Source organism: Nesoenas mayeri, assembly GCF_963082525.1.
Source record: "Nesoenas mayeri genome assembly, chromosome: 2".
NCBI lineage: Eukaryota > Metazoa > Chordata > Aves > Columbiformes > Columbidae > Nesoenas > Nesoenas mayeri.
In genome coordinates this window covers 54,294,862-54,320,570 of record NC_137543.1, presented here as the reverse complement: position 1 = coordinate 54,320,570, position 25,709 = coordinate 54,294,862, and the positions used below count along the sequence as shown (strand labels likewise).

The 25,709-nt window shown below is 39.1% G+C and overlaps 1 protein-coding gene across 1 annotated transcript in view; it reads right to left on the bottom strand.

The window, feature by feature from the left end:
* PTPRM (protein tyrosine phosphatase receptor type M) overlaps nucleotides 1-25,709 on the bottom strand; it is a gene marked incomplete at both ends in the record, with an annotated part of 469,357 nt that overhangs the window by 308,633 nt on the left and 135,015 nt on the right. Inside the window, one exon of the mRNA XM_080338550.1 lies at nucleotides 9,092-9,357. Within this exon, the coding sequence (XP_080194676.1) occupies nucleotides 9,092-9,357 (266 nt within the window). The remainder of the gene's footprint in view (nucleotides 1-9,091; nucleotides 9,358-25,709) is intronic.

Below are 25,709 nucleotides of genomic sequence, written 5' to 3'. Positions count from 1 at the left end.
AAACATATTACTGCCAGATAATGGAGAATTAACTGCTTTTGATAAAGTTGCATAAAAGTGCCTTTTTTGAAGAATGACATGACTTTGAACAAAATCAAATACCTGAACTCTAGAAAAGAAAACACAGGCAATACCTGAGCAGAAGATCTCAACATAATTTCTACAATTCAAAAATGTGGAGCTTAGCTACTTGTTCTCTGAGAGGTTTTAAGTACTTTGTTATTCCAACACACTCACAGACAAAGCTTGTAGATTCTAAACACAAACTCCTCCCTACAGTTCACTGGCAGAAATTATGACCCTGAAATAACTGAATTGGACCCACAGACAAAGACTCAATGAGTGATCTTGAAGAGGGTCCAGAGGAGGCCACCAAAATGATCAGAGGGCTAGAACACCTTTCTTATGAGGACAGGCCAAGAAAGTTGGGGTTGTTCAGCCTGGAGAAGAGAAAGCTCCGAGGAGACATTATGGTGGCCTTTCAGTACTTAAAAGGAGCCTATAAGAAACATGGGGACAGACTTTCTAATAGGGCTTGTTATAACAGGACAAGGGATAATCGTTTTAAAGTAACAAAAGGGTGGTGGAGCACTGGAACAGGCTCCGCAGGGAGGTGTCACAGCCCCAAGCCTGTCAGTGTTCAAGAAGAGACTGGACAACACCCTCTGACACATGGTGTGAATCGTGAGGTTGTCACATGAAGGGACAGGAGATGGACTCGATGATCCTTGTGGATCCTTTCCAGCTCAGGAGATCCTATAATCCTAAAGGAGGGGAGATTCAGGCTAGATATGAGGAAGAGATTTTTTACAGTGAGGGTGGTGAAACACTGGCCCAGGTTTCCCAGAGAGGTGGTAGATGCCCCATCCCGGTGACATTCAAGGCCAGGCTGGATGGGGCTCTGAGCAACCTGATCTAGTTGAAGATGTCCCTGCTCATGGCAGGGGGCTGGACTAGTTGGCCTTTGAAGGTCCCTTCCAACCCAAACTATTCTATGATTCTGTTCTATGATCTAAGATATCCTGCCGCGTTTCTAAACATACCAAAAATGTCACTACCACAAATAAGCCAGGCAATATATCAAGAAACTGACAGGTGGACATACTATTAAATTACAATTATTGTCATTAAAGAGGGTATGTTCCAAAAAAAAGTAATCCAAATTGAAATATTGTCAGTTTAATCACGCTTCCATTAAAAGAATAGCCAAGCTGATATCAACTTAAATGATTGTTAAGTTTTGGTCTCTTCTGACATAAAATATGCAATTTTTAGTAAATGGAAAAGGACATTACACTCAGCAGTGACATACCATTGCCAAAGAGACATCACTGGTGGGCATTTTACTTCATATATTCAAGAAAACGACACCTCTTTCAAGTGCAATAATATAACTTCCATTCTGTTCACAGGCTGTGAAATACTATCAACTGCTGTATCCAAATCCAGTATTTTGTTTTATTAAAATTAATAAATGAAGATTATGGACTAAAATATCTAATTAATCATTTTCCATTTTTACACTAAAAGAACTAATTTGATCTTACACAACACATTTCTGAAAGTCCTAATAAGTGTGCTGCACAATGTAAGAACGTACTCAGGAATAAACCTAGAAACACTTCTAGTAGCTCATTTATTCATTGAAAAGCTTGTATTAGGGCTGCCAAGAATATACACAAACCTGGATCAGTTTTGCTAGTTTTTCACTACAAATGAAACATGGAAACTTATTCCATGTCCCTTTTTTCCCACCATTTCACATTTGAAAAGTTGCTTGTCTTGTAAAAGTTAACATTTTTAGCCCCACCTCCAAACTTTGCCCTTCCTCGCGGCTGACGCAATACCTGCAGGCAACATAAAAAACCACGGGGGAAACAGAGACACTCCAGCTCTGTCAGGCTGGGTAGCCTTTGGATTTTTCACCTATTATTCCACCACCTTATCAGTCAGGAAACAACTGGTTAAAACACTGAATTCATTTGCTCAGGAAAAACTCTGCGGAACATTGGCCCGAGAGCTGTTTTACACCATTCTCTCCCTCATAGGGCTGCCAAACAGGAACCAGAGAAGCAGCTTAGCACCGCACTGTCCCTGAGCCTCCCTGCTTCACTGAAGAGCAAAATTAGCTTTTCATTCCTGCCACTTCCCCTTGCTACGTAAGAACAAAGAAAGGAGGTCTGCTCACCAACGTAAATGCTTACTGCTGAAAATGTGCAGCCCAAGATAACTTGGCTGTTCCAAAGAACAATAGAAATAAACAGCTTTTGTTGCCGCACAACCTCACTCCATGAATTCCTGCCTTTGTTGTTGCAAAATTACAACGCTTTTAGTCAAAAGGTGGATTGTACCTAATATAAACACTCTCTACTTCACACGACTTAAAAATAGAACTTTGCAAAAAACAAGAAGGAGAAAGGAGTAGGATGAAAGCTGCTTAACGTCAGGCTGCAGTCCTGCTTGCCAGCAGCCCCAGTGAGTGTGCAGTGATGGACCAGTCGCTGCCCGCAACAGGCACTGACTCTCCCCTCCACCTGCCGGGCCTTACCGCCTTTCTCTGACTGTATTTTACAAGATGTTGGGAACAGGCTTCCTCTAGAAAACTGGCAACGTTTTGCACCCCTATGGGTTGAGCTCTTTTCCCCCTTCTGACTTGTCCTACTACTGCCTGCTTTATCAGTGGGGCACGATCACAGCAACGATCACAGCAACTGCTGCCTCGCCAGAGCCACATGAAAGGAGGTTCCTGACCTGGGCAAACCAAAACATGATCAGGCCACCCTGACTGGAAATTCGCCTTATGCTGTTTCACTCCCCACCTCTTACTCCTACACAACTACCATTTGGTACTCACATGTGCACTCAAGCACATTAATCAACGTTTTGGTGGTTGATGCCAACCTGAGATTCCAAAGAAACCTCTTAGAGGTGAGCAACACCGAAAACTGAGCTCTTGACATTAAGGCTTATTAAATCTCTTTCTTCTCTGTTTTTAAACCAGCTGTTGTCTTACCTTTCTCTACTGAATGCCCAGAAGCTTTCCTGGGAACAAGGGACAGGAGAAAATAACAAAGCCTTGTGCGTACGACAAAAAGCACACGCCTTCTTACTCTTGGCCATTTTTAGCCCGCTGAGCTTTTCAAATTTAGGTATGCGGTCTGCCCTGGTGCATCCTTCTCAAAATAACTATTCCCAAATCACCCAGTTCAATGAAGAAGAACTATTTAAGATGCCTGACACAGGGTTGTGATTCGAATTGCAATATGCATTTCAAAGTTTCTTTTGAGTTCAAAGCGCAGTTCAGGAACCATATGCGTGCAGTTGAAGGCAACACACACAACACATCAGAATGTGAGCCTGACCTTTGCTGCATGAGAAGCTTAACTCTCCTTCCTAGCTGATGACTTAAGTACATTGCATGAGCCAAACTTCAAGCAAAGCATGTACAAAGCAGGTTATGAAACAAATGAAAGTTTAAGTCCAGATTTGAGAAGGTAGGTTGGATGCTCTGCTTTTCATTCCCTAAACTCCTAATTTACAGGGGAAAGTGTCAGAATGGTAAAGGGTAAATCTCATCTCAGTGTGAAGGGATACCATGTAACTCCTTTGTGTCCTTACTAAAAAAGATCAGGAATTACCTGCCAGGCTCTTATCCCATTTTCTCATTCCAGTTACATAGCAATTTATGTTTAAAGAAGGTGCAGTGGCATAGAGAACAGCGTTACTCCACGGGAAGCTATTTTTAATCCTTTCAACTCCATTTCTGGATTTTAAAACTGTAGTGTTTGTTGCTTTATTTAATCAAGATTTGTTTCAGCTCACTGCTGCCATGTCTGACTCCCAGCAAAGTACAAAGCAAATAATTCAAAATATAAAAACTGATAGAGGGATGGTGCTGTGCCAATTTGCTTGCTTGCAGGGTTAGGAGCTGAAAACGCAAGCTCGCCAGGCTCAGCCCAGTAGTGGCATTTTGCATTTGAAAAGTTCCAAAACTTTAAAACAGAAAATATATTTTAAATGCTACTAGTTGTTCTGGTCTGTCTAGGGTGAAAAAAGAAAAATACATACTTCCCCTCACCCTCCAGAGAAAATAACAAAACAACCTTGAAATCAACAGATTTTGCTCCTACTATAAGAACCAAATGAGGAAAAAAAAAATAATCAAAACTTTTAAGAAAATAAAAACAAACCCCAAAAAACCCTCCCACCCTCTCCTCACTAGAGGAGCAGCCTTTTCAGGACTGACTTTTATCTCAAAGCATCAATTTTAGAGCCTCTGAACCTGCAGAAACTGCTTGCCAATATTCTAAAAATGAGCTCACCGCTACCCATAAAAGTCTACATAGCATTTAATCCTCTTTTTCTGTGTACATCCTAATTCTATACAAGTAAGGAGGAGGGTGAAGGTCTTGGCAATTATGCAAAGACTTGTTTTGTTTGCAGGCTGTCTCTAATGGGATGATAAACTCCTTGATGCTCTTGCTTACCATGCACCAAGTAGACAATAGCTCAGCAAAGCAAGTAATTTCTCCTGTGACCAACAAGAAAAAGAGGAAGCCAATGCTCCCTCAGGGGAGTGCTCCTAAAGGGACTTTATAATACAGAAAACAAAACTAGCTCCTGCAGAAATATCCCAGCTACTTTGACACAAATAGCTCAGAGACCAGGAGGCACAGCAGGAAAGAACAAGCTGTGCCAGTTACCTTCAACGCTCAGAAGGTGTTTGGCAGCTTGAACCCATGTTCCTGCAACTATATGTAATCAGTAATGGGACTGCCATGTAGACATACCCTAAAGTCAAAGGCAGATGTTAAGTAGTAGCACTTAGAAGACCATTAATTATGGAATTAAGTATATCCTTAATCACCACAATACTTGACAATTTAAGTTTAAATAAGCAGTAATTAAATTCAATTAGTGTTGTTACTTGCAGGTTATCATTGTGATTTATATAAGTAGTACAGCTTTCATATGGGGTGAAACCTACACAAATAGTTACCCAGTAAAAAGAAAAGTGTATACTAAAAGAAGTAAATTACTTTATCCAGAGACTGTACTTCTAAAGAGTCAATTCTAAATGGAAACCCAACATGAAAGGTATTAACAAGCTTGCATTACTAGTGCTACAATAATAAAATACTGTTAATTATTAAATCTTTTGAACGCTTTGCATATATGTGTTAATAGTACGTGGTTTAAACAAATAAATCTTTAGAAGCTGGATTAAAATTCACTCCACACTACACCATCTAATTTCTAGTCAGCTACCATTAGTGGGAGTTATTTAGCCAATGTTTTTCATTAATCAACAGCAAAACAGACCAACACCACTGTGTTTTTAAGCATCCTGAATTGTATAAATATTATAACTCTGAAATGTTACAATATAATTTGTCTTCAGAGTTCTGTAGTACATTGTGGTTTCATCTGCATCTAGACACCTTTGTAGGTGTCCTATAAATGGAAGGGAATTATAAGGCATTCTCAAACATGCAGATGGGTATGGCTATGTGATTTAAAACACAGCAAAGAAAATCACATGATTACATTGCTTTGTCCCTTCATCTACTAATACTGAGACTTTTCCTGAAGATTACTCAACAGGAAACTACCAACCTTCATACACCTTGGTGGCCTTTTCTACATCTTGTTAAATAGTATCAGATGGCCTCAGAAAATCCCTGGGAGGAAGTCTTGTACATTTTGGAGGTTATGTGAGAAACTCATGGATTTGTGCCAAAAGAGGTTTGAGTTTGGAATCAGATGAACAACAGTGTAGAAAACAGAACTGGTGCTAGACACCTGTCAGGTGGGTCCTCTGCCTTCTCCCGCCATACATGTAGTCATCTGAGCTCTCACTTAAATCAGACACAGATTCTCACAAGACCCATATATACACCCTCTCTCCTCTTCCTGCCCTTTTCCCAGCTGCTTCCAGCTAAGTTCTTGCCTCCCCCCAAAACAGACTCTGTGACAAAGAAAAAGCGGGAAAACAGATGAAAAGAGTTCAGAAACAATGAGAAATTTTAAGTGTCACTGGGTGAGTGAGGAAATTGCACCACAGATTCCTGAGAGGATGGAGGCAACCAAAATGGAGACAAATGACCATAAGCTGTCAAAATGGAGACCGAGATTCCTCAAGAATAAATTAGCTTATCTACAGTGAAACCAGTGAAGCTACATTATTCTACACTGATTCCTTGGACTGCCACAGATATGACTATAGCATAAGACATTCTGGCACATCAGCTAAATTGCAATACTTAACCAGGTATTATTTCAGACCATATCCCGCAAATGAAAAGAAAATGACTTACTATACTCCTCAGTGAAAGAAAGATTACGTAAAAATTTCTATATTTCAAGAGGCAAAGAGCACATGGAATCCATTACAGACAGACTCTGGTATCCATTATATATTAGCTGATGCACGGTAATTTGTTAAACTGCAGTATATTATCCAAGCACATAAGGGTTCACCTACAAATAAGGGTGAAAAGTCTACATGATAGGTCTTGAGGATAAAGTGCACCAGAAAGGTTATCTTTCTATTTCTATGGCCAAATATGCATGTTACTCAGATATCAGTTAGATGTATCATTGTTAGAAATCTGACACAGATTATTACTAACATTGATAACATTTAAAATGGTCAGAGCATGCCTGTATTTTCTTTAACATGTGAACTTAGCTTAAATTTACTAGTCAGAGTCAAGGCTGCTTCTATTAAAATTCCCCTGTCCACATTAGCATTTTGGTTCAGAGTTAGAGTGACATTTTGAAGCACAATCCTCGTCTTAACTGAGTTCTGGTTCACAGAGCAATTCTGTGCCATAAAAAACAGATTCCTTTCAGAAGAAAGGAAATCAGAAGCTCCTCTACTGATTCACTCCAAACTCAGATGAAGACATTACAGTACAGACTGAGGCATGCGTGACAGTCACATATTCACCTAGTGTCTGCAAAAAGTGCACACACCACATAGCACTCCTGAACCATGCAGCATGCTCACAAACCCCTCCAGTAGATCCCATACTACAAATCACCCAGAGTTATACCTGATGTCAGCCATGACATCGTCTGTGAGATGTTCTGTTCTCCCACCATCTACTGAGACTAACAACACAGACTGGTCCTCATTTCAGCCACAGTAGAAAGGCTCTTTGGCATCACCGGAAGGTATTCTCAACACTGACATCAGATCAGTAACGTGGGGTCCACAGTCTTGAAGTAACATCATAGAATCATAGAATATCTCAAGTTGGAAGGGAACCATAAGGATCATCAAGTCCAACTCCCTGCTACTTGCAGGACTACCTAAAACTAAACCATAAGACTAAAGAGTGTCATCCATACACTCCTTAAACTCTGACAAGCGTCAAAATACATCCTGCCCTTTCACCATGCAAGATGTAAAGGTATGGCTAAGCCAAGCTTGAACTCTGTGAACAGGATACAGCCTCATGCTCCAGACAGGCCATACACAGTGAACCTCACCTCTGCTAATATGCCTGCTCTTCTGGAAAAGGTGCCAGTATTTCTTCTTTGAGTACATGGCCAGTTATCAGAGATTCACATCATGAGTCCTCCCAGTGAAGTTTGCTGAGACGTCCATAAACTTACCGTGAATCCCCTCCAGGAATCCCTGACAATGCAACTGTAGGAATTCCTATCCACCTTGGACAGAGCACAGATGCAAATGTGGACCCTGTCAATACCCCCTGCACAACCTAGGAACACACTATCAGAGGCAAGAGGAAATGAATGAGTGTGCTCTTTTGGGTCTGCAAGTTTTGCATCCACTGCCACGTACCCCTGTTTCAAGGACGAGATGATCCTGGCACTCCAAATTAATCTTTTGGACCAGGACTTTCTGTCCCTTGTGGGTGAGCCAATCACAGAGGAAAAGACTCCAGAAAGGTCTTCAGCTTGTTTTTTTTTTTCCTTAAAAAGGGTTCAAAAGGAAAGGCTTCACTTGACTTGAGACTTCCACACAGATCAGCTGCTGCAGTCTACCATAACTCCCTAGAGTACCGTGCAGTGGACAGTGCCAAATTCATAATGAGAGTATGATGGGACAGCAAACACCTGGTCACCCTGAGCAACACAGGCAGGAACAAAACCAAGGCTCTGCCACTGATAGTCAGAGCACTTATGTAGAAACTGAGATGCTGTCACCTTGTGGAATGACACTCTGGAATGACCACATAGGTCTGCAGTCAAAGAACCCCCATCTTTGGGACAGCTTTTATTCAGAAAGCTTCAATCCATAAAGTATGGTGACAATGCTCAGCACAGGGGACCCAATAAAATCCAAATCAAAATTTCCAAACTGCAAGTGAAGATCAGAGAAGCCTCAGTAACACCTTTGATCTACTGGTCTGCTCTTACTACACCAAATTTCTTGCTTGTGGAGACATAGACTGTATTTCCATGGGAAGAAGGAAAAAAACTGTTGAACCACTATACAGCAGTAAACAACTGTATAATCTGTAAGCTTTCCTACGTAAAAGCAGCACTCTAAGGAACTGTCAAGTTAAATTCTCCCTAAATCTTTAGGATGTAATCAGAAGCCTATTGCTATGATAGCTACTGTTATATTTATGACTACTACTGGACAGAACAAATATTGTATTCCAGCTGAAGACTCAAACTGAGGATTCAAAGGATTCTGCTGGATATAAAGCAACAAGTATTGCTGATCTAAATCAAACTTGAAGAATCTACTGCAATAAAATCTATTGGCAATCAGTTCTAGCATCCCTAATGAACTGAAAGAATAAGTGAATTTATTGTAGAGAAACAGAGCTAATTGACCGAAATCAATGCCAAAATCTCTAAATTGTTTCAATATAATTATTTCATCCACATTTAAAGCGTGTGTGTGTGCATACATTTTATACATTTCTATAAATATATGTAAATATTAATATATAAACACATGTAAAAGATGTAGCATCATCTAGAAAAATATGAGTAAGATAAATATCAACAGAACATACTGAAAGATATTTTCATTTAAAATCAAAATGATGATTAATAACAATGTGGCTATTATGAGAAACAAAATTTCACAAAAAGTAAAACATACCTGATAAAAATTGGGCCAGAAAGTGCTAATTGCCAGTTCTGCTTTGTTCCAAGTTGCAGTGATAGATGTGTTCCAGACTGGACTACCAATAGGACCATCATTAACTTTCACATATATATTCAAAGTGCCAGGGCTAGATCCACTCTTGCTTGAAACATAATAGTGGAAATCAATACAATGCGTATCATTTTCTTTCAGATGGGGCAGCAGGAGGTGAGCTTTCTGTCCTGCAAATCTCCCAGATGTATTCACCAACATGAAAGAACCTGCAAAAGAAATTCACTAGTTCAATTTCTTCTTTATTTTATTTCATTTTCCTCTCACTAATATGATGATTTGTATTAAAGTGTCATAAAAGAACAATAATTCTGCTCTGTTGCTACTAACATAACTGCAGTTTGTATTAGGTAGGTATTTAATCTCAAATTACTTTTGAGAATCTCAAGATTCTTTCCAAAGCTAGTAACCATTAGAAACCTTATTTTACAGTTGGAGAAAGGAAGAGACAAACAAAAAAAAGAACACTGACATGACCTGCACTGCACTGAATCTACAGATGTTAAAAGATTGTAGGTCCCAACTATTCAAGCTTTTCTACATGCAAAAAACCCCACGTGTAGCCAGGTTTTAGTGGTGCGGTGGCTACAGGCACGTCTTCTGTGAGAAGATGCTAAGCGGCTAGAAGCTTCCCTCATTTCCAACAGAGCCAATGCCAGCCAGCTCCAAGACAAACCTGCTGCTGGCCAAGGCTGAGCCCACCAGTGATGGTGGTAGAGCCTCCGGGATAATGTAGTTAAGAAGAGAAAAAAAACCAAAAAACAAACCCTTGTGCAACAGCAACTGCAGCAGCGGGAGAGAGAAGCGAGAATGTGCAAGAGAAACAGCGCTGCAGACTCCAAGGTCAGAGAAGAAGGAGGGACAGGAGGTGCTCCAGGTGGCGGAACAGAGATTCCCCTGCCGGCTGTGCCCCTGCAGCCCGTGGAGGTCCACAGTACAGCAGATCTCCACCTGCAGCCCGTGAAGGACCCCACACTGCAGCAGGTGGATGCCTGAAGGAGGCTGTGACCCCATGGGATGCCCACGCTGGAGCAGGGTCGTCGCAGGACCTGTGGCCCCATGGAGAGAGGAGCCCACGCTGGAGCAGGTTTGCTGGCAGGACTTGAGACCCCCTGAGAGACCCGCACTGAAGCAGTCTGCTCCTGAAGGGCTGTACCCTGCAGAAGGTACCCATGCTGGAGCACTTTGTGTAGAACTGTAGCCTGTGCAGAGTAGCCATGTTGAAGAAATGAAATTGAGCCTGAGAAGAAGGAAAGGGTGAGGGGAAGATGTTTTAACATCGGTTTTATCTCTCATCCTATTCTGATTTGATTGGTAATAAATTAAATTAATTTTCCTGAGTCGTCTGTTTTACCCATGACAGTAATTGGTGAGTGATCTTCCTGTCCTTATCTCAGCCCACAAGCCTTTTGTTTTATTTTCTCTCCCCTGTCCAGCTGAGGAGGGGAGCAACAGAGCAGCTTCGGTGGGCACCTGGTGTACAGCCAGGGTCAATCCATCACAACAGTCACAACAAAACTGAGAAGAATTATATGTGCTCAGATGGTGGAATGCGGGATGTGTTCTCAATTCCTTAGCCTTACTCTAGCTCATCACCAGCTACATCCTTGACTGATTTAAGTGTGACAATTGTTTCCTGGCCTCAAGAGCTGAGAAAAGAAGGAACAAATTAAAATACCCAGCAAGTTAGTTAGCTTTACAGGGGAAAAAAAAGTTAGGGGAGGAGAAGGAGAGGTGATTTTTAAACTATCATCCCGGCTTAAACAACAAACAAAATATTTAAAGGTATAGTTCAAATAAAGTTACATTCAAATAACTCTCACATGAACTTGAATGACTATATAGACATATTACAGTAGAAAAATACAACATGATTTTCAAGGTATTCAGATTTCTGGCTTGAATAAACCCAAAGGCAACAATTCTATTAATACATATACTATGATATCATAGAAGAAAATAAAATTCAACACAAAGACTACTTTGGAAAGAAAACATATCAATAAAATACATTAGGTTGCTTAAACCCTGCGTTTTTCACAGAAGTCAAGAAATGTATATTACAGGTACATTCTATAAATGCATAGCTAAGTGCTCTTATAAAGATATAAGCACTCACGTTTCTCAAACAAATATTAGAAAACTTTTTTTATATTTTTTTTTTACTTTGATAGGTGACAATGCCTTGGAAATTCAACAAGATGCAACTTCTGAAGTAATTCCTTGAAACTGAATGTTTTTACAGAACCTTGGTCAAGACTGCATCTTCATCTTAAATAGCTTTAACTATTCAATAATACAGCTCTGCAATCACTTTAAATTATTTATCAAGCATAACTTCTCATTTATTTTCATTGTAGACATCATATCTGAGTTTGTAAAATTGGCAAAAAAATTGAAATTAATCATGATACATAGAATCTGAATGTTTTGCTTCCTAAAAGGCATTATTCTGTATTAAATTTACAGACTGTTAGTTACTGTAACATATTGAGACAAATTCTATTCATTACTAACACAAGATAAAAGTCACTGAATGTGTTTTCCACACTCTCCTAGAGAAAAATTATTAATTTATCAGAAAGAAATAAGGCAAGGTTCCCGTGCTTTTCCATGCAAGGACTGGTTTCTACAAGTTTCTGATTACACTCTACTCAAATGTATATCACTCAAATGCATGTCACACATCTGCAACATTTTATTTCTTGCTGTGTTTCAATATTCTGAAATGTAGGAAGGCCATAATCAGAAGAAAAAAGGACACACACACACACACACACACACACACACACACAGATCCACTGTTCTAGACACAGCAGCCAAGAGGTGGTAACGTTGCTCCTAACCCATTGGTACAAGTATAGGAAGGAATACTCTTTATTACTACTTTTCACATGTGCTTATGCTGTTTCAGTCTGTCACAACAGTTCCCCATTTACATACAGAATGCCCTGTATGGTTTTGATTTGTAATACAAACATCTTCAAATACTCCAATGCAGAAAGAATTTACTTCCACAAAGACAGTAAGAAGACTCTTGTCTTTATCTTATACAGAGGAGACTAATCAAGTTAGTAGACTTTGGTATTCCCAATACTTTCTATAATATGATGGCTCCTAAGGTGTTTGTGGTCTTGGGTGGACTGAAGTATAAAATTCCCCTGTTTGCATTTTTATCCTTTTGCTTAGTGATTAACTAAGATGTTGAAGGGTGAGAATAGACACTCAGCTAGAACAAGAGTTAGTCCTGCTATATTACTTAGGTTTTTCTATCTTTGTAACACAATAAGAGGTTAAAAATAAAGCCCACACAAATATATGTGAGTACAAAAAGGAAGCAAATAATTTTTTAATTTAGCCACATTGATCTTTACTTAAAATAGGCTGGAAAGGAACAACTTTTCCTTCCATCAGATAGGACATGCCCTGCCATTCAATTCATTTATTTAAATTTAAAATGTAACCCCCTTAAAATAGTTATAATTTTCTAAGTTACTAAAACAACACTTAGAGCACTCAGGAAATAACTAAAAATTAACTGGCAAGCTTTTTTAAATCTTACCACTGAGAACACCATGCAGTAATACCCATCTTTTTTTTAGCCACCTTAAAATTTAGAACCAGTTTTACATTCAGTGCTGCTAAGAATCCTACAGTTGTTGACAGAATATTTTTAAGAACTATTTTGCTTATAGCATCCTGACTCATGTAGTAGGTATTGCAAAACCAAATCATGTGAAAAATTATCAGTGGATTAAAAAAAGGAATATAGTCAACCTATTTTGAAAATCTGTCTGTAACTCCTTTGTTTGAAAAGTACAGAAAAATGTAACTGTAAACAGAATAAATCCTACTTTTCTTTTTGCAAGAAAAGGGAATCTCTAAAGAGAACTAAATTAAGCAGCAGTATGTCATTTAGATGTGCTGGTTTAGTTTTTCTGCCAGAAAGTGTCTGGTAAGCTCTTGGTTCATTGGGCAAGGAGTAGGATGTAAATGCACCCTTTTAATTGTTTGACTAAACTGTCATCTGAGTCTCAGGATATAAGACACTTACCAGTGCCATGACAGGTAAACTACATCATGTAGGGTCTTTTGGGGCAATTTGATTTCCCACTTGGGAAGGTCTCTACAAGTAATGCTTTCAGAAGCTGCAATTTCTTCTGTTCCAGCACACCCAGAGCAGCACCCTCATTCATACAACTTTAACAGAGGTAAAAAACAGATATTTGGCCATCTAGCGTGATCTTCTAAACCCAGAGCTGATTAAGTAACATGTAATAGCTTTTCGTATCTAACACAGTAACTTCTATTCTAGACTAAACATAGCCTCTAGATGGTGTTTAAGGAAGTCTTTCCTGAAGAAAGTAGATATCTACATGACAGATCCAGGAAAACCCAACTGCAAGAGACTGGTTTCAGAAGAGAACAGACTTCTTGCACCAGGCACAGGCATGGACCACAACTTGTGTGCATGAGAATGAAATCCCAAGGTGCCTGTACAGTAAGCTATCTAAAATCAGTGTGTTCAATGCAGAGCCACTTAAGCCACCCAGTGAAGAAAAACTGTATCTAGATACATCTGCAACATGACTCATCCTTGAATGGCATCCTTTTCTGAAATACAAGAAAGTGCTCTGTCTGCCTAGAACAGCCATCACTGCTTTTCTGAAGATAAACACTCAAGTCTCTTCTTTCAATGGGCCAGATGAATGTGAAACGTTGACACAAGTCTCAGGTACACACAACCGGGCAAATCTGAAGTTCAGATGTCAGAGCTCTATGTTCTGGGAGGGACTGACGAAAGTTAAGCAAAAAGAAAACACAGGTAATAAACTTCATGGCAGTGCCCATTTGGTGCCTTAACCCTTTATTAGGCCTTGTCTTTGAAAAGCTGCCATCTCATAAAGGAATTCAGTATTTTGTTTGGCAGTATCTGTTTTTCCAGGCATATGAATTCTGATAAAGATCAGCTCAGCTTTTACATCTAGTTTTAACTACGGATTTCCCCACAAGAAAAGAAAACTAATATGTAATGAAAAGGCATAATCATTAGACAGAAATCATTGTATATATTTTACTTAAAGCCATACCATGTGCAGAAAGAAAAGGTGGATTGAATCCATTAAAATCTCTCTCACAATTTTTTTCTAATCTAGTCGACTTCTTTTCAGTGTCAAGTCACGTAGAAGTTTTCTTTTTCAACTTTTACTATTGTCATCAGGTAAACGGACTGCTGAAATAATACTATGCCAGAAGGTTATGTGTCTAAAGTATGTGGATAAACTAAATACAGAAGTAAACACTTAATTTTGACAACAATAACAACAACAAAAGAGGGTTTGTAGCCACCACAAAAAAAAAATAAAACAAACCAACCAACCAACCAACAACAAAAAACCAAAACACACCACAGCATACTTTCTTACACTGGATCAGTTCTCCGGGATGTCTTATCACATATTTGGGCACATGAGAAATATACACAATAAATATCTGCAACTATTCACTGGTATGTCTACTAGGAAACAGTTATCTGCCAGGAAACAAGAATTCAACAAGAAAACATGTAAAATTATAATCAATTCAGTACTCATTCATAATAAGTGATAGCAAGTGCACATATTACTATAAATATATTCTTTCTAAAATGACTGATTGCCTTAGATATACTTTCATGTCTAAACACAATCAAAAAGTTGAAATGGGATTTACCTGTGTTCAGGGCTTAGGTTTGTGTTTAGACACTACATGTAATTTAATAGTTTGAAAACACACACTGAAATCAAACTAAAAATAAAAGCTAAGTTAGCTGATGGTGCTCAGCATCCACAAAATTCAGGCTTCTTTAATCCACAAACTTGCTAAATCATCCATACGTCATCATTTTACCCGGAGAGTTGAAATCAACAATGTGGTGGATTTGCTACAGTTTCCTGTTGTTGTTTACAATTCCTCACTGCAACATGTTCCAGCAGTAATTCAGCAAATATTTGGTTCATTAAAATATTGATTCTAATGAGATGGAACACTTGAAAAAGAAAATATAGACTAGAATTGCTCCAGAGTAAATGGGCAAAGTAACATCCTGGTAATTCTCATTAGCATCAGTGGAAATTTTCTCTGAAGTAAGCGTAGAGGAAAAGGAAATTTTGTACACAAAAAGATGGCCAAAAGACAGAGTGACACAAGAACAGCAAAAAAAAAAAAAACAACACCCAAACAAGTATTTGTTAAAAAAAAAATAATCTGACAACCAGGAAAACAATGTACAGTCCTACAAAAATGATGGAAAAGCCACAAGAGAGATTTTTCAATCACTTCTGCAAGTTTTCACCATGTCACATCACCTTGTTAAAAGACGCTTTTTATACTTGGAATGTCAAATGCAATGAAACTGAACGCAATATCATTTTTCATGCATGAAGAAAATCTGACTAGTAAGCAAGCAAAGTTACTTTGTTGATTTTTCACCAGTCTTATACGTGGTTGAGGACAAACAATTCATTTTCCTTCCAGACTGTAACAACAGACACGACCTATCCAGGTTATAATCACATTCCTATTGTAATTTCATTGATGCAACAATAAATGTAGGTTTAAAAGTACCAGTGTTTAACGTATGTAGGCATCAGTATTCGTCGATTTTGACTCCGAATATTTGAAAAATGTGCTAAACGAAGGAAATCAGAAAGTCCAATTTTAAGAAAAGATATTCTATGTATTACCTTATCAACAAAACACCCTTCAGGTGCGTTAACATCTCTCTATAAGGCTGAAAGGTACCAAAAACATATTTTTATAAAAAATTCTGTGATTAGGTAGATACAAAGGGTTACTTTTTATTAACAAAACAGCATTCCCTGAATGCCAGCCCATGCTACTGCCACCATTCACAAGGGGCAGGTGCCTTTTACCAGTAAAATGCCACTGTCTGTGAGGGCTGTGAGCACCCAATACTGTGCGTCTGACTGCCCAAGATCCTGGAACTGCTGCACAGATGCCGATGAACTGTAAGGCTCAAGCGTAATGGGTCACACAGGCAAAGTCAATATATACATTCTTTTATTCATTATATTTTATAAACATGTGCATGGGCCATCTTGGAAGCCCTGCAGAAAGCAGACAACCTGAATTTAGTAACAGCCAGCCTTGGGCTTTAATTCTCAAAGGTAGTAAACAGCGGGTTTTGTCTTCAGTATTTTTTCCCTACTATTTACTCACTTCACAGATAAAGGAAAACACATTTTCATGCAACATTTGAAAATGATGGAGCTGCTGTAATTTGCGAAGCCTCCCAATGCATGACCAACCCTACCGAAGGGACTCGGAACTTGTGCTCACAGGCAGTGCTACCAGATGCTGTGCAGGAGGTGACTATGCACAGACATCAGTGCCACTCGCACCCCTGACCTGGCATCGTGAGCTATGCCAAAATACGCTAGGTGAGAGCCCTCCCTTCAGTACCTCAACTAACATCCATCAGTTCTGTTCGTTAACTTACAAAACATTCTTCTCTCAGGTGAATTTTAAGCCTTCTTTTGAGCAACATTTACTCATATTAAATTTCATGTGATAATGTTAATCTTTATTTATTACCAAGCCTAAAGAAAAGAATCATCTCAACTTCCAAATTGTTTATCTTCCAATTTTTCAACTAGTAAAACACTTTGGAAAAAATCTGTTAAACTACTCTATCACAGATTCTGCGTACTGTTTGAAAGATCAATCCGCTTCTACACATAGTGCCATCTTTGTTTTAGCAGAACTACTAATAAGCCTTATAATTCTTTCACCAAATTCAATTCTTCAAATTCTTCCTCATCTTATCTGCATAGACATGTTTTCCATTATTTTCTTAGAAATTGTTTTGATCAAACGCAAACATGAAATCACAGATTTCTGATTCATGCATTTCTGCAGTCCCTTTTCCAATACCCAGTAATACCTAGAAGAACTGTTTTCTGATTAATGCTGTTTGTTTTTTTCAATCCTTTTCAATATTTAAAGAATTTCAATATTTAATGAATTTCACTATTCATCCTATAGTCTTTGTTCTGTTTCCTTCATGACTCTTCTACATTTTCAAACACTGTATTGACTTTTTGGAGGCTGTTTCTTATATAACTAATATTACCTCTTTGCAAAAAATGAGCAATGTATAGAATTCTATACAATGTTCACAAACCACTACAGAAAACAACTCCATGTGGACAAGTTCTGAGTGATCTGTCTGAAGTCTCATATTCAACTTCTGAATCAACCATTGTATTTTAGAAAAAATAGAAAGCAATGTAGGAAAAGGCAAATTATCCATGTTAAAGTATTCTTGATATTAATGAACAAAAATAAAAATATCCTCTGGTGCAGAGCTAACTTGAAAATAAAAATACAAAGGTTATAGGTGAAGAAAAGGAAACTAAGTGAGGGAGGGTTTCAATTAATGGAAATTAGAGAACAATGTGGATCTTTCCGAACTCTCCTTAACACAGAGTAATACAAAAAGGAACTGGACTTATTGCTACCCTCAAGCTTGAAGAGCAACAGCCTTTAACAAAAGGGATTCAGCATTTCTAAGATGAAGGTGTGAAGTCCTCCATCCATATGAGGTTGTCACAGTGGACACCCCTAATCCATTTTCAAATCAGTACAGTTCCAGAATAAGAACATTCTTTGAATATATATATGCAAAATGGGCGAAACTACAAATTGCAAAGTATTTTTTCCATCTTCCACTGTTGATAAAGTTGATCGTTTATGGAAAAAAAAAAGGCAGCAGTATTGTCCTACACCTGGATGGTTAATACACAGAAGATTATAAGGCTCTGTATTGTGAATCATATGTGCACTTAATACTGAAGAGAATATATTAATCTGAATTAAAAATACTATGCAGAGTATTAATGCAAGGGAAAACTAAAGCCCACAGATTTTAATTTTACCTGCAGTTAAAGATCCTGTAAATATGACATATCACAAGCTCCTCTGGCTTCAGTGTTGTAGGTGTAGAATATCATCAATTTGGAAGAAAGACAAGTTAATGCTGGGTTTGTATAAAACCTTCTGAAGGGTTTGCATTTGAACTGCCATTCTACTCAGGAAGGTAATTGGAAAGGTTTATTATTTTTTTTCAACAGGAAACCTGACTTGCCTGAATATAAGGCCCATGAAATTACAAGGTAACTCTCTCTCTCTTTGATAAGGGGGCTGGGCACGGCATGGGCAATGAAGTGTCCAAGGAGTTGTGGTACTCCTCCTGCCCCTCGAGTTCCCAGCCCCAAGACACTAAAGCAGTCCCACCACAGGCAGGAGAAGGTTTCGTTACCAGCCTTGGTCACTCAGAAAATCCACAAGCCGCTAACCAAAGGAGAAGTTTTTGTTTGTTTGTTTTTCAAGGAACTGCTCCAATTGGGCTTCAAAAGAGACAAGTTTGGTGCGGGACAATATTCTTGTTTGTTTTAATTTCTGTAAGATCCCTCATCTCATGTTTGGCCTAAGACAATCAGCTCTGGCAGCTCCACCAGAAGCTTCTACAGCCAGTGAAGACTGTGCTACAAACTCTTAAAACAATCAAGTGATTTGTAAAAGGCACTCACAATAGACAGATTCCCACAAATGGCAGGTAAAGTTTTCTTCAAATTCTCTCGAGTGCTCATGATGTAGTCAGCTGGATTTCTTTAAAGCCGGCCTAATACCTTTCACCATCTATAACTTTTCTTAACTTTCATGCTATGACTGGATCTCAAACATGCCAGAGCTTTGAGACAGACCTGTCTGCACCTTTTCTTTAAAGTGAGCTCACCAAAAAATACCAAAAGGGCTTTGAAGAAATGATGTTTTATTAGAACATAAACTTGAACAAACTCTCTTCTGTCTAAAAACCTGTATTCTTTCAGGTGAGACAGATAAAATACAGCCATTTGAAAACAAATACCTCTTCTGCACAGCTGTGTCTCTGCAACAAGGGCCGTTTTCCTTCAGACCTGCTTTTCATGCTAGCAACTTTCAATAGCCTCTATGGTTTCAACGAACTCTACTTGTTCTCCTCTGGGTCAACACAAAAATCTCCTCTCTTTTCATCATCTCTGGCCTGGTTTTGTGTCTCTTCCTCATTATTCTATGAAAACTCCCCAAGTGTGAGCTCCCTAGTCGGCACATCTGTTACTGCCTACCCTGTTCTTCCTTGGAAAAGCTTCTCCCATTACCAGGTGCTGTCAAAGAAGAAATCCGCTCCTCCCCTTCAAAGAACTGCCCCGACCAAAAAGTATGCAAAAATTTAAAAGACACCTTGAACCACTACCACATTTGTCACACAGAGAATGACAATAGGTGCATGAAGAATTTTTTGCATGTTCCTTCTGTTTTCAAGCAAATAAGATGATGTTTGCAACTTCACAAACAGAATAAAGCTTGTTTAGCACAAAGGTTCTTTTCCTCCTTCTGAGGGCTACACTCACAGATGCTTCCCTGCCTTCTCTGCTCCTAATCGGGCACAGTTCCACCAGTTGATTCTTTAACCTGTGTACCTGCGGTGAGATTGGAGAGGTCTGCTAGACACATCTGCTAGATCTATCCTAAACAAAACAAGGAAAGTCAAAACATGGGATTCAGTAAATAAAGGATTAAAGGGTAGAAACAGAAACAGTAACAATCAACATGGAAACAGGCAAACAGGTCTTGCTAAAAAAATGGCTGGTTTCACTATTGGAGGGGATTGCAGCTACTGCTGAAGAAGGTAGCAGCTGAAGGCAGAAAAGACTTACGTGAGGTGCTTAACATACTAAACAAACTGATTAGAGCAGCATAACAGAACACATCAAATGTATTAAAAGCTGAATAACTGATGTACCTATTAATGAAGAAATCCCAGTAAACAAGGGGTGAGGTTCTGCTAGTGGGATTCTCTTTGTATCACTGCTAAACTAGATGCTATTTAACTTCTTTAAAAAGGACATAACAGATATAAAAGTGTTTCCGGGAAAAATTGTAATGAGTGCAAGCACTGGCAAAACAACACAAATTGTCTGAGCAGTTCAAATCTAGGCTACTCTCAGGACACAGGGTGAGTCCTCTTCCCCCATCCTGACAGACACAAGGCTGCTGCAGTTCCATGTCCCCAGATCCAGCTGGTGGTGAGGCTTCTCAACACCAACAGACAGACATACACAATAAGAGAGATGGCCTCGCAGGTCAAATATCGACAGAAAAATAGTGGTTTTAATGGCACCCCTATAAACACACAGAACACTCGCACAAACAGCATGGACAGGATTATCCTGTTCCTCCTCTCCAGCTAACAGGAATTCCAGTGGGACCGACACTTTACCCCTCCCCAGATGCTGCTCCCCAAATTCAAGAGCCTCTCACTTTCATGGTCCCACATCAGCTGCTCGCACTCAGATCTCTTCTACTAACTCTCTGGTTAGCCTGGTTTGTAGTTCATGAGCATTGTCACACACACACACAGAAGACAAGAGAGCACCCACATGCGAGAAGGTTAGAAACATAATTTAATAAGAACAAAGGACAGACTGCGGTGATCAAGTATCAGGCAGAGTCCCACAAGCATAGTGAGCGCTCAGCCATTTACAGCTGATGAACCTCTTTTATCCCTTTATCCCTCTTCTGCCCATGCTTGCTCCTTCCCAGTCCAACCTCACATTTGCCTTTGATCCCCACATTAACAGTCACATGTGCAGAGAGGGCTGCAAACAAAACTGCAAGCCATGTTTTTCGCTGAGTCGCTTACATATCAACTTTTATTTTATTAGAACTTGGGACTCAAAACATGGGACAGTTGTTTTGTCACTGAAGATAAAAAAATAATCTATAAAACTAACCAACACACACCAAAAATTAATGCTGTAGCCCAGAAAATCTCTCTTCTTTACTAAGCACATTCTCTTTGCTGCACCACCAATAACATTTGTCATTATTTTTTGTAGACCATTCAACCATGCAATTCAGCATTTAAGAAATAATACTCGGGAGATAAGAAGAAATCAACTTTAACATGTTTCAGGAGACCTCCTGGGGTAAACCAGCTACTCTTCAGGTAACAGCTTTGGGCCAGTAAAGATAATAAGGGCAGGGGGGAACATGGGTTGATTCTGCATGTTATCCTAATTGAAAAGGGCCATCTCCAAGAACAGGGTTAAGTGCTACTGGTGCTCCCCTCCCTTTCCAATGACAGGCTGAAAGGTTTGTTACACACAGAGGTTAATACAAAAGGCTTCTCCACGGTCAAAGACAGTGAGCTTTACAGCTCTTACAGAAATTCGATTTTGTTTCAGCTTTAGGTTGCTAGGTTAATGTCTGAATAACAATCATACCTTTGTATACTCTTAGAAATTTCAGATCACCCCAGCAATAAGTTACTTTTCATTTAAAAGCAGACTGTCATTGTACTTCCTGCATACAGTATTCTCTGAAAAGTGCACTGCAACCTGTCCAATTACCAATTTCCTAAATCTCGATAAAGGCAAATTGTCATCATGATACTGTCAGGTGTGTAAACTACTACTAAGGTGTTGCAAAGATTAGTATCTACAGTAACACAGCACATGCAAATGTTATCAATCTTTTGAATTCCACTTTAATGTCTGATAGTTCGGCACAGACTTGTAAGAGAGAAAACAAAACACAACTATATTGCCTGTGGTGCTATGTCCCACAGCAAACCAGACCGTTCTGAAATCTTGTTTGATATATCAGTAACTTTAGAAGCATATTAACCTCAGGGGACATTCTCTTACTGCAGTAATTTACTCCTGGCTTCATGAGTGTGAATAAAGATAACTCACAAGAAATCTACCTTATCTACCAAAGAGTAGGGTAGAATAAAAACAAAACAACTCCACAGATCTACAGTAGCCTACAATGTAGTGTTTAACCCACTCTTTTGAATCAAAGCAACCATCTTTTTCTTATCTGTTTAATACATTCATCTGAAAGCTCCCTTAGAGTGGAGTGTATATATCCTCAATTGTTTTACTTCCACATAAAAAATCCTGCTTAGAAATTAGACGCTCATGAGTATGTGTACAGTCAGAAATGCTCCCCTAAAAGATACTTTTCTATTTCGTTTGGATTTTTTTGTTTTCTGAACGGAATGATACATTGAAACTATAAAACACAAGTAGTGGGGTTTTCCTCCAGTTAAACTACAAATTATTTTCAATTACCATTTACAGCATTTTTCCTCCAGAGAAACCCTTCAGAGACCTTAGGTAGAACGTCCTGAGTAAAATTCGAAGCGCATCAGAGCCTGTGTTCAGCTGATGAGCAACAGGATGGCTCAAAACCTCGACTCTTGAGCCCATGTCCCCACAGGAAGGCACTATGTTACACCAGCATAAGGCACTCATGTGCCCCATGGCAACTAAATGACAGTTTAAGCCTTAATGGATAAGCTATGGCACTTGCCACTGGCTAAGTTAGACGCTTTAGATATCTACCTTTTATTGTCTCATAGCAACCAGTCTGCACAGTCAACCTATATTATAACAATAGGAAAGCTTTAAAACCGGTATAATAGCACATGCAATTGGGTCTGTTACTTCAATCTTAACCAAAAAAAAAAAAAAAAAAAGAAAGAAAAAAATTTAAAAAAAAAAATATAAAAAAACAACCCAAACAGACACACAAAACCACACACACAAAAAAACACAACAAAAAACCTCCACCACCATGAGCTGAAAATGGTTTAAAATGGAATTTAACTCTAGTCTACACAAAGATTTATATGTGCGTGTCCATACATCAGATTGAAAAACTGCATTAATTGAAATTAGTTCCTCTGTACAGGAATTACAGACTCATATCACCATTCCTGGATTTCTTTCTCTCTTTTTTTAAGGCACTTATGCCTTTGCCACAGAGGCAGCTGACAGCATTTTATACCAATTGACATACAAAGCCATATTTCACTTAAGTTTCTTCCTCTTAGGAATGCTGTTACACTTAGCAATGATAGAGAGAAAAGTGACATCTTAAGAGTTCAGGTTTCTTTTTTCCTACCTGTTTTCCAAAATCTAAACCAAGTAAAAAGTACACAGGTGTTTGCCATCCAGGTCCAGGGTCTAAGCTGCATTATAGGGTTACATTGAAGGGTTTCAGTACATGACAAATAGGAAAAAAAAAAAAAAAAAAAGGCACGAGGATTGTATTTTCTTAAAGAACTTATTTAACTGTTAATTCCCCAAATTTGGAATCTGACCTCTAAAATAAAACTCATTTTGCAAAAAACAAAACAAAACAAAAAACCTCCTTGGCATCCCAGTAAGAAAAAAAGATTTACTCCCAGTTATTTTATTCTAGATATGTTAACCACTACGGTACAGTCTATCTTTAAAGGCTCTTATCTAGAAGAGATTACGTCACAGACTATATCACAAATAATGAACACTATGCAGGCTGCCAATTTATCTGTGTTTATTGACACAATAATTTCCTTCACTGTGGCAACAGGCAGACTTTCCAAAGACATCTGCACACTGATAAAGAGGGAATTTCGCTTCTCATTCTTTTAAAGAGACTTTTGCCAATGCCCAGAAGGAATTTGAGTCTTGTACTGCTATTGCTATTGGCTATGTCCTAGTTAGTCTCAACTTGTACCCACTTTAAATATAGCAGAAAACATCTCTAAATGATTTAAGTCACGTACATAATGAAGCTAACATGCTTACTCCATGAAACTATGTATCTTTTTTTTCCCCGTGCATTCCCATGGAGGATACTGTTTGATATACCTATTTTCAAGTTCAAATCTGCTAGAGATGCATTAAAGATACTAATTTGGGCCTGATTCATCACTGAAATAAGCCCTCCATTTTCCATGACTCACAATCCCAGGAACTAGACTGTCACTCAAGAGAACAACAGGGTCAGGGTTGTTTTTTTTCCAAGAAGGAAAGCGTAAGACTCTAATTAACACAAGGGCTTAATGATGTACCTAAGTACCATTGAGGAGAGCACTTGAAGACTTACTAATTTGGCTTCAATAGGATTAAAAACTGAGAAGGCACATGCCTTCTCGGAACTCTGACGTTCCGAGTTCCTGCTATCACAGGAATCTGACATTTCACAGCTTCTTTTTTTTTTTTTTAATTGAAATGCCATTGTATTCACACATATAATTTCAAAAATACGTAAGTGATACAGAAATCCTAGAGTTGATTTTGTGAGAGCTAATTTGTCAACAAAGTACGGCAGCTAAAGACAGCAATTTAGGAGCTGTAAGCTATAAAATGATACCGGCACATATATATACTGCACATATCAGTAGTACACCTGAACTAAGTCTTGCCCTGAGAAGGCAGCGCTAATTAATTCACCAAAACTCAGACTCCTAAGTCACGAAACTACTTTTTCCACCAATAGTTAGGCATTTTTCAGCAGACCTGTAATTCCCAAATCACCTAGAGCAAATGAACCATGCAGAACCATATTCAGCACCATTCAGCAAGAAGTTTTCAGTTGAATTTTGTATTAAGGGTGGTTGGTGGTCCATAAGAAAACTTAAGGTTTGGTAGCAGTGCTCAAGCCAGAAAAGTTTGGACAACACTAACTTAAATTCTTGAAAATATTTACCAAGCCCAGAATATAGTCGAGATGTTAAATATTAAGGCACACGAGTGACTCTGCAGGGGGGAGAGGACTAAGTGTTTTCACTGCTGTGAAAAGGAAGTATGTATTTACACATATTTAAAATATACTGCAGGATAAAGCAGAATCAAACTGAAACCAATCTAAAAGATAAAAAAATGCTCTGCACTTTTCTTCTCATTTGACCTTGTCTTAGCTTTAAAGCTTTGAGGCTGAAACTTGGACAGGACAGCAGAATCCCCTGAATTTAATTATATATTAGTCCAAAAAAAAAAAAAAGTACCTAAAATGACATTTTTGGGATCATCTCACCCTTAGTGTGGTAACCTCAAGACCCATTTTGCTTCCCTGTGCTCGCCATAGCAATGTGTCTCTCCCCACCGAAGCTCTTGGAGCGATCCCCCAGGTCGCCATTTGCAGCCACTGCTCAGTCCCACCGCTGTGGCTGCCCATGCCAAGCTGGGCTCAGCTGTCAGGAGGACAGAGGAGTCTCCCCACAGGGCCATATCCCTGCAGGAGGAGGGATCTCAACCCTGGAGGGAAGGAAGTAGAATGCCAGCCAAGTCCCTCCATTGCACCCACAGGGCCCTCAGCCAACAGCTCCAACCGCAAAAAAACACTACACATGGCGCATTCATTGCCAGCCCCTTACCCATCCTTCCCCACACAATGGTTGGGGTAGGAAGGGACCTCTGGAGATCATCTAGTCCAACCCACCTGCTAAGGCAGGTTCACCCAGAGCAGATCACACAGGATCACGTCCAGGCAGATTTTGAATGTATCAAGAGGAGACTCCACAACCTCCTTGGGCAGCCTCAAGATAAAGAAGCTTCTCCTCATATTCAGATGGAACCTCCTGTGCTTCAGTCTGTGCCCATTTCCCCTCTTCCTATCGTTGAGCACCACTGAAAGGAGTCTGGGACCATCCTCTTGACATCCACCCTTGAGATATTTATAA